Source organism: Acomys russatus, chromosome 8, assembly GCF_903995435.1.
Source record: "Acomys russatus chromosome 8, mAcoRus1.1, whole genome shotgun sequence".
Classification (NCBI taxonomy): domain Eukaryota; kingdom Metazoa; phylum Chordata; class Mammalia; order Rodentia; family Muridae; genus Acomys; species Acomys russatus.
In genome coordinates, this window is record NC_067144.1 from 29,392,875 (window position 1) to 29,402,786 (window position 9,912).

Genomic DNA, 9,912 nt, shown 5'->3' on the forward strand with positions numbered 1-9,912 from the left:
TCAAAGCTGTGCCTGCTTTATCCTGGTCCCCCTCACCCCCAGTGGTTTTGTCTCCATGTCACCCAGATGAGGAAAAAGTGTGTACCCATAGGGAGAAGAGTTCCAGAAATTACCAGGTGGTCATCAGTTCAACTTCATAGAAAAGGACAAGAACCAAGAAGGGGAGGGAGTAAATGTCCGGAAGCTGAGAGGAGAGAGCCAACTGGGAACTGGAGCAGTGACAGATACCTAAGACAGGATGGCCCTGAAGAAGATGGGAGAGGCCAGGGCAGGGCAGGGCAGCAGGAGAAAGGTGAAACGGGGAAGGAGAAACCAGGGCAGGGAGAGACAGAAACAGGGAAGATGAGATGCTCCGAGCTGGCAAGGGAAGAAGGAAGGCAGAAAGGATGCTGGAGGAAAAGCCCATTTCTCTTCTTACTCTCCCACCCATCTCTTTGGCCTATATTTTTCATTTTCTAGGGTGCTTGGGATAAGGCCTATCAAGAACTGCAGAGATAAAGTGTATGCCAACAAGTAATGGGTTGGAAAGTTTTCACACAGCCTCCTCTGTCTCAGGGAAAACAAACAAAAAACAAAACACAAAACAAAACAAAAACCCTCATGTCCTAGAGAACTAAAAGGACTCAGCAATTCTTTTCCAAATACTTCCATATTTTAACAAGAAATGGGTTTTTTTAAAACCCTAAACTACACATATAATTTTAATCTGAAAGAGATTACGAATTTCTTTGAATTTCTCTCTCTGTCTCTGTCTGTCTGTCTGTCTGTCTGTCTCTCCAACCTGAAAATGAGGTAGGATACCATTTTCTCAAGGAAGTTGAGAATAAAAGCCAGAATTGCTCTTCCCATCCTGTGCATCTCTATGACACATTATCTATATCTGTTTGGACATTTATCACAGATTGCTCTTAACTGTATACGGTGGGAAGATCTGCAGAGGTGGCTGTAGGTTGCTGGGTTATAAGCTACTGTAACAGTGGAAATTGATTTCCCATAGATCCAAGCATGGGGGGTTTCTTAAAATGCTCTCAGATATAATGAGGTGAAAATTAGTAGGCTCTAAGGAGGATCCTGTTTCATTGTACACAGCTGTGTCCTTGTTGGAACCCAAAATCAACTTCTTGTTTTAAAGGAACATAAAAAACAAAAGAAGCTGAGCATGGTGGCACACGGCTCTAATCCCAGCACTCAGCAAGGCAGAGACAGGCAGATCTCTATGGGTTCGAGGACGGCCTGGTCTACAAAGTGAGTCCAAACACAGCCAAGGCTACACAGAGAAACCCTGTCTTGAAAACAACAAACAAAAACAAAAAACAAAACAACAGCAACAACAACAACAAAACCCTCACGTCCTAGAGACCTAAAAGAACTCGGCAATTCTTTCCAGATACTTTTATATTTTAACAAAAAATTGCATTTTAAAAAATCCTAAACTACCCAGATAATTTTTAATCTGAAAAAGATTATGATTTCTTTGAACTCAGTATATTTTTGATCTGTATACTTTTTGTGATAGGTCCCATTATATAGCACTGGTTGGCCTGAAACTTAGTATGTAGCCCAGACTCGCTTAGAACTTGCAGCAATCCTCCTCCTATTTCAATTTCCCAAGTTCTGAGATTAAAAATGTAACTCACCACACCCAGCTCTTAACCAGTATCTTAATCACAAGGGGAAACACTGCTACTTCCATACCACACATGCAGAACTGATAGCATGAAATGAGAGCCTTCAATTCAAGAAGACTCTTCCCTATAGACCAAATATCTTACCCTTAATAAAGGAGAAAGAACATTGTTTAAAAAACAAAGCAAAGCAAAACAAAACAAAACAAACAAAAAAGGAAGAAAAGGACAAAGCAGTAACATATACAGAGAAAAAGAATTCACTCAAAAGCAGTATACAGGCAAGTATGGTGGTTTACATTGTAGTCTCTTCCAGCTACTTAGGAGAGAGGCAGACTATAAAGGATTTTGGTGAATTCAAGGCCAGCCTTAGCTTCAGAGTGAGACACTGTTTAAAAAAGAGAGAGAGGAAAGGAAAGAAAGAAACATAGTATACAGCACACACACACACACACACACACACACACACACACACACACACACACACACATACACACATGCACGAAAAACATTTCCCCCTCAGAAAATGTCAATAAGACCAATGAAAATATTTGCTGTCTCAAACTTTAATTTAAATAAGTAGTATCCATAATTTCAATATCTTTTGTCTTTTAGTGGTCAAATGGCTAGATACAGTTGGGACTGAGAATGGTTTTGAGTTGCTCCTCTGAGATATTTCAATGAGCTTGAGTGACCTCGGAGCTTAACAGTTGGCGGTAACAGTTGCGGAAGTAAAGTAATCCACCAGGGCCCTGTGGAGGGCACACAGCCACATGGGTTGTCTCCCCTCAACGCCCAGCATATGCAGCGGGTGCACCTGCATCTCACATAATTAACTCCACCCAGATCTATGATTGCAAGATCCCTCACCCTTTCTCTGACCTTTCCCATGTCACACTGTTGCCATGGCTCCCTCCTGATGGATCTGGTTCAGCACACAGACACAGGGGTCAAAGCACCAACTCTGAATTTCAGTCTTACTGGGTTCATCTCTGTCTATCTCTATATCTGTCCATCTCTATATCTATACTGTCTATATCTCTCTGTCTGTTATCTATCTATCTATCTATCTATCTATGTATCTATCTATCTATTATCTATCTAATACCTATGTACCTATTATCATTCACACATATACTACGTATACATCTATCTAGACAGCTTTCCCTCTGTATCTAGTTAATGTCCACACTGATACATAATTGCTCAAATGAAAACCACTGAGCTCAGGCTAGGTGTGGTGGAACAGGCCTGCAACACAGGGCACTTGACAGGTAGACACAAATGGATCTGGAGTCCCAGGCCAGCCGAGGCTATATGAGACACTGTCACAAACAAACAAACGACTAACAACAGCAAACACCCACCCTGTTCTTTACAGCTTCTTTCACATACTGGAGAGTACAGTGTCTGAAATCTAGTTTTCAGTCAAGAACTCTCTCTATTCCTCTGCACCCAAGGCCCCTCAAGGGCACCCAGGCAGCAAGTGAGTGTTTTTGTTACATAAGCATTTAAACACTTGTGTTTTTAAGCTCTGCCACTCAGTGCATATGTAATCTTGAGACAACAACATAAATTTTCTGGATGGCAATTTCCTTATTTCTTTCTTTTTTCTTTTCTTTTCTTTTCTTTCTTTCTTTCTTTCTTTCTTCTCTTTTTTTTTTTTTTTTTGTTGTTGTTGGAGACAGATTTCAAACTCACTATGCAGCAAAGGGTGACCTTGAACTCCTACTCTTCCTGCTTTGTACTATGCCCCATTTCTGTGTTGCTGGGGAGCAGACTGAGGACCTCATCCATGCTAGGCAAGGACTCCACCAACAGAGCTACACTTCTAACCCCTAATTTCCTTTTCCAAAATATGAGGGGCTTGATATCTGGTGATTTCATGCGAAGTCTAAGTACTCAAAGTAATGTTTGCCAATGGGTATGTCCAGGTGGATATCTGTAATGAATAGTTACCAATAGGCATGGTGGCCTATGGCTACAATTTGGAAGGCCAAGCAGGAGGTTCTCAAGGTTGAGGCCAGGCTAGGCTACATAGTAGAGATGTGTCTAGAAGGAAGGCTAGAAACAAAAAGTGTGTGTGTGTGTGTGTGTGTGTGTGTGTGTGTGTGTGTGTGTGTGTTGATGGTGGTTAAGCTGAAGGTAGCAATGATGCAGACGAAACGGTGAATGATGGACCCCACTTCCCGAACACCTTCCACATACTGTAATTTCTCATCAAGGCTAGGCTGAGCTTGACTGTGAGCCTTTCTCCGGGAAGTATTAAAAGTCAGGCTGCAGTAAAGATAGCCAGCAGTTGCGGGGTGGAGGGCTGGAAATGGATCATAGTTAATGTGTCTTTCCAGTTCTGAGCTGACATACCTACATATATATCTTCCATTCTTGGGGGGACACATTTCATGGTAGTAAATGCAGCATGTTTCTTTTCCTGCTTAGCTGGAAGATTCTGCTTCGCAAAGCAGGGTCAACAAACCTGAGTGCCCCATAGAGCTAATGCTAAGTTCCCAGTATGGCCGCAAGTCTCAAGAATCTTACTTCCTCCGGCAATCCTAGCACCTGGAATATACTACGGGTCAGGAACAAACACTCTGATCCTTTGTAGACTCAGAATCAGAACTCACAGTCAAGTCCTGGAAGAGCTACAGTTTGAACTGTCCAAAGTACGAGGAAGGGGGAAGCCCAGCCTATCCGGATATGCCCTGAATGACAGGGTCATTTAGGACCTGCCTAAGATGCCATTCTGTTTGCAAACATGAACTCCTGCCATATCACTCAGCAAAAACAATTCCCTGGAAGAGCCTGAAGGCAAATGACTCATGTTAGAAGTGTCCCATGCATGGCTCTGGCGATGACTCCGTGGGCATCAATTAAACATGGAAAAGACATGTTCTAAAGCAGGAGCAGCTGGCATTTCCCAAGGATCTGCAGTTAAGGGCCAGTAAAACAGAAGGGATCGTAACTGTCACATTTCACAATCTTTCCCTTGTTCAACAGCAGAGAGGGCCCATGAGGACAATGGACCTGGAGGCACTCCAAACGAAGAGGTGAGCAAGGCGAAACCTGCTTTTAAAGCCAGCATCCCTCGTCCCCATGCATAGAAAGCAGATGGAGGTAGCATGAGGTCATCTTTTAAGGCAGGGAAAAAAAAAAAAAAAAGCAGATAGGTCGAGAGAACTCTTGTGAGTTTTTCAGATAGTCTGAACTTTAATTGCTACGTGTCCAAGCCAGAGAAAGAACTGGTCCACCCCTTGCTCCTTCCTTGTAAGTCCCACCTGGCCCACCTGGCCAAGCTGAGCTCAGGGTGGTCTAAGCATCCTTCTCAAGATAACTATGTTTTAGCAACCCCTTTCAGTGGAAAGATTAACTAATCGCCTGAGAGCAATGTCAAGCTTCAAACCCTCTGGCAGGGTAAGTGGCAGGAGCAGAGGTGCTTTTCAAGGCCACAATTATGGATCAGCCAGGCAGACAACTGTGTATATATAGACAAAGCTCCAAACACCATCACTTCATCGCACCTAATGACTGCCTGTGAGAACAGCTTCTTGCGTCCTCTATTCCGGGCTTTTCCAACAACAAAATTATGAGGCTTCATACCCAGCCCTGAATCTGAACCTATTTTCTAACCTTTATCTTTTTTTTTTTTTTTCACACGAGGTCAGATAATTGATAGAAGAAATATTTTTTCAGCTTTAATTTTGATCCACAGCTAAGATTTTTAATGACTTTCTACCCATTATCTTTGATCTCCCCTCCTTCCTTTTCCTTAAATGATTCAAGACAATGAGACCTTCACGTACTCAGGCCTCAATATTAAGGTTAACATTCTTAAATTAAGGCTGTACACTGTCAACAAAATAAAAACAACAAAACAACAGTGCAGTGACTCCATTCTTCCAACCATCTCTTTTTGCCAATGATGCAGTCTGCTTGACTCTCTTTAAAGCAGCTACCTTCCTTGTTATTATTACTATTATTTTAATTTGGAAATAAAAGAGATCACTGCCAATTTTTTTTTTCAACACAACAGAAAGCAAACCATTAACAGACACTAACATGGCAGAATTAAACACAGTGTGAAAAGTAGTTATAGACGAATACCTGGGATTGCCAGATTGGAAAGGGGCACGTTGTGGAGGTGAGGGGGTAGCGAGGCCATCCAGTCGGCATTGCAGACCTCCGAGGCCGTCTTTGTCCCGCTGGGATTGGGAGAGCAGATGGTCCCCATCCTGAGTTTCCTCCTGGCCTTTCTGAATGCTAGCATCCCTCTTGTCCACGTATTAGACAGGCTCAGCTTAGTGCCACTCACTCTGTGGTCATCACCGCTCGAGGCTCTCCAGACATTTCAGAGCCACATGGGTCACACCAGTCTTTTCAGGATTCCTTTCTAGCTGGGAGATGGGTCAAATAGGTGCTTCCCTACAGTCTGCGCCCGCAGTCCCCACCCTCTCCGCCGCCTCGTCTCTGAGATCCACTCCTTTAATCTCCTCAGTCCCTACTCAGTTAAACTTCTTAGTTACCCTCTGGAGATGGGGGAGGCAGGCCAGGAGATACAAATCTTACTGAAACCCACAGAATCCAGGAACAGCCACACCCGGAGCTACTCACTCGACAGGTGCCCACAGGGCATAGAGACATGCCAGCGGGCTGCACACACGTGCACGCCCGGGTTGCACCATCTCTAGTTCATGGTTGCTTCCGTGGGTGTCCCTGGGCTGGTACACGGGGCTGGGCCTGCCTGCCACCTGCCCCTCCCGCTTCTCTGCCCCCTACCCTCAGCTTTCCTGAAAGGCTCTCAGAAGAGTAACCGGCAGCCCCGGGACTCTGGCCGCCCCGCCCCGCCTCGCACTGCCGGGCAGATTTGCCAGGCTAGGCGAGCTGTGATTGGTCGATGGCGGGGGGCGCTCTGATTGGTCGACGCCCCGAGGGCCCGCCTCTGCATCCCGCTCCCACGCCTCCCCTGCATCTAGCTCCTCCCTCCTCCACTCTATCCTCTTTGCGTGTGGACAGATTGCGCTGCGGCCTGCAGCTCCCGAAAGGGAAATGTGCACTGTAGCCGGCTGTCTTCAGATTGATCTTTTCACCTAGATCATCGATACGACCACAAAAGTTTCACCCCTGTCCCTCCGCCTTACACTCACTGTGGTGAAAATTACCCAGAAAGCACTACATTTTCCCGCAAACCACGGAAGCAGCAGAAACAGGACTGCTAGAGAGACCGAGAAAGGTGCTGCGTTTCATATTGGGATGACAACACCAAGGACAGTTTGTGTTTGACACATTGCAAACTGACAGTTCCCCTACACAGCCCGCAGCGGCCGGTCAGTGTCATTATTGCCATTTCACAGAGGAGGAAATAATGGTGCTTTACATTCGCGTTGCTGTTGTTTGGAACCTTTTGAATTATTTGTCCCATCTGCTCTTCACAAGGCAGAGAGGGTTGCTGATAGACACTTCCTTTCAATAGATGAAAGAAGCCCGAGGCAGGTCACGTGGTGACAGCCTTTGCAAACCTCGTTTTTTTTTTTTAAATGAGGTTCCCTAACGCGGTCTGTAGAACGCAGATCCACTTCTCTGCTTTCTGAAATGTTCCCGCTTGAAATAGTACTTAAATGTCGTGCAGAATTTTACGACGTGATATGATTCATTAAATTTTGAAAATTACATTTATATACTTCCTGTATGTGTTTGTGTGTGAGAAAATATATGTGTGGAGCTCAGAGGACTGAGTTTCGGTTTTCTCCTTCCATGAGGTGAAACCCAGGGATCAGGTCATCAAGGTTGGCAGCAAGCACCTTTACCCACTGAGCCACCTCCAAGACCTGACACGAGCTACTTTGCAAACAATCATGCAATCAATCAAACAAACAAAAAAGCAAGCAAACAAACAAAATCCGCATTACTAGTTCGGCAAACAGGCAAATTTACTTTAAGATGTGGTGGTTTTTGTGGTAGAAAGGACCCTAGGGACTCGGGGGTGGGGGGGGGGAGGACGGGGATGGGGGTGAGGGGCTTAGGGGAAAAGAAAACAGTGGCCAGGACTCAGACAAGTAGAACACCTGAGGCTCAAGTACAGAACACTAGGCCAGCTGCCATTTGATCACCAGATGACCCCATTTTATCCCTGCACCCCCAGGCTACCTTTCCGTGGCTGTGGCTCCCAATGCACAAATGCTGCCTCTTGACATTCACCTTGCAGCCTCTCAGCCAGGCTTAACATTCATTTAAACCAGCTTCACTGCATGAAATTACTAAGTCTCCACGGAAGCGTGTTGTTTGACAGCTCATTAAAAGAAAGAAAAGTATATAATATTTATCTTGTATATTCTGGTGTTTAAAGGGCATTGCAGTGTATACTGTTCTTTGTAACGATATTAGCAATATTTCACCTAGCTATTTGACTCAACAAAATCTTCCTATAAGACAAAAAGTCCCTCAGTAGAGCAGCATCTCAAGATTTGTTTTTGGAAATTCCACCTCTCTGGTCTTCCTTTGAATATATATGTGTATATTCCCAGACAAAAACAGTTTTATGGAAGCTAAGGCAAACAAAATGTCCTCTTTAAGCTCCACTCTGACTTGTCCTTTACAGCGCCTCTTCTCCTGTAGTTTGTTGTTGTTAGTGTGGAGACGGTAGTAACTAGAGTTGAGGAGCTCTGTTCCGAAGCCTTCTTATTAGCAGGGATCCTTTACTTAGGCTGCAGAAATAACTTCAGGGCAGGGCTTTATGAAGCAAAGCTGGAATTTAATAAGAAGATTTGAATAGGACTGACATGTAGCTCAGGCAGAAGAATGCTTGCTTAGCACAGACAAGGTCTTGGGTTCCAACACTGGCTCCCAGCACTCCAAAGGAGGAAGCAAGGTGACCTTGCTTATGACCTCATGATGACCTTATGACCTTATAAGATGACCACAACATGAGCTTTAGGTACATAGTGAATTTGAGAATACCCTGCGATACGTTACATGAGTCTCTCTCTCTCTCTCTCTCTCTCTCTCTCTCTCTCTCTCTCTCTCTCTCTCTCACACACACACACACACACACACACACACACACACAAATATTTTAATTAACATTTAAATAAGTGAGAGAGACAAATCTGGGCATGGTGTCTCACCTGTAATCTCCGCACTTGGGAGGTTGAAAAAAGAAGATAACACATTTGAATCCAATCTAGTCTACATTAGGTAAAACCTTATGTCAAAAAACCCAAACAAACAAACAAAGCAAAGAAAGCAAGAAGGACAGTGACAAAAAGCATTTAGGAAAAGGACAGGTACAGGGATCTCTAGGCGAATCATTTCCTTCCAGGAAGTCTCTTTACAATCTTGATTGCCTGTTTTCCAGTCTTTTCCCTTTCTCCTTTCCTCTACTCCCTTGCTTGTCATTTCTTTCCTTTCTCTTCTTCCATCCCTCCCTCCTTTCCTTCCTCTCCCTTCCCCCTTTCGTTTATAGACAGGGTCACAAAGAGCAAGCCTACTCTGGAACTTACTTTGTAGCTAAGTAGGACCTTGGACTCCTGACTCTCCTGATTGCCCCGTGTCTGACTCACCAGTCTTATAGGTATGGGCCACCACATCCAGCTTGTGAAGTTTTCTTGATTATCCTGAATCAGCAAGAATAAGGGTCCTGAACAGTGAGGTATTGAGTAGGAGAGCCAGTGAGAAATAAAGAAGACAAAATAAATAAATAAATAAATAAATAAATAAGACAAAAACAATAGCTGGGACCAGGAGGTCTTGCATATAATTTGCTTATGACTTGTGCCAAGCAAGTGTATTAAGAAGTACAGAATAAGAGCCAGAGGCAAGCAGATCTCTGTGAGTTTGAGTCCAGGACAGCCAAGGCTACATCGGGGGCGGGACAGAGAACAGCATTATCCATTCTATTCACAAGGGGAAAATGGTCACAGTCCATAGAGAGCTAAGCCACATGATGTTGGCAAGGAGAACAAGGTATATTTCCAACAGAGCTGGCCAGGTATTATTGACCAGAAGCAGCAGCCTTGACTCCAGTGAGGCGCTATCTCCAGTGTCACACAGGAGGCCTCACCAAATCCATTCCTGAACAAGGACACAGAACTAAAGTTCCCTTTGTTTTCCCATTAGGGCCTCAGAGAAAGTTTAGGGTTGGTCTGGCTTCCCTCACTCGATTCCTGCTAACAAATGTAGGCTAGCTGACTCCTTTCCAGGTTTCTCTGCTTTTCCCTTTCCTTTTACCCTGCCTTCGAAGGAATGAGCGTATTAAGAAAGCACCAATGAAATCCACGTGATGGATCATGCCTGT

At 44.4% G+C, this 9,912-nt stretch overlaps 1 protein-coding gene across 1 annotated transcript in view; it reads right to left on the bottom strand.

The window, feature by feature from the left end:
• Nucleotides 1-6,448, bottom strand: part of Plcxd2 (phosphatidylinositol specific phospholipase C X domain containing 2) — a 51,210-nt gene extending 44,762 nt beyond the window's left edge. The window contains exon 1 of the mRNA XM_051150009.1: nt 5,727-6,448. Within this exon, the coding sequence (XP_051005966.1) occupies nt 5,727-5,889 (163 nt within the window). The 5' untranslated portion in view covers nt 5,890-6,448. The remainder of the gene's footprint in view (nt 1-5,726) is intronic.
• Between the last annotated feature and the right edge of the window lie 3,464 nt (nt 6,449-9,912).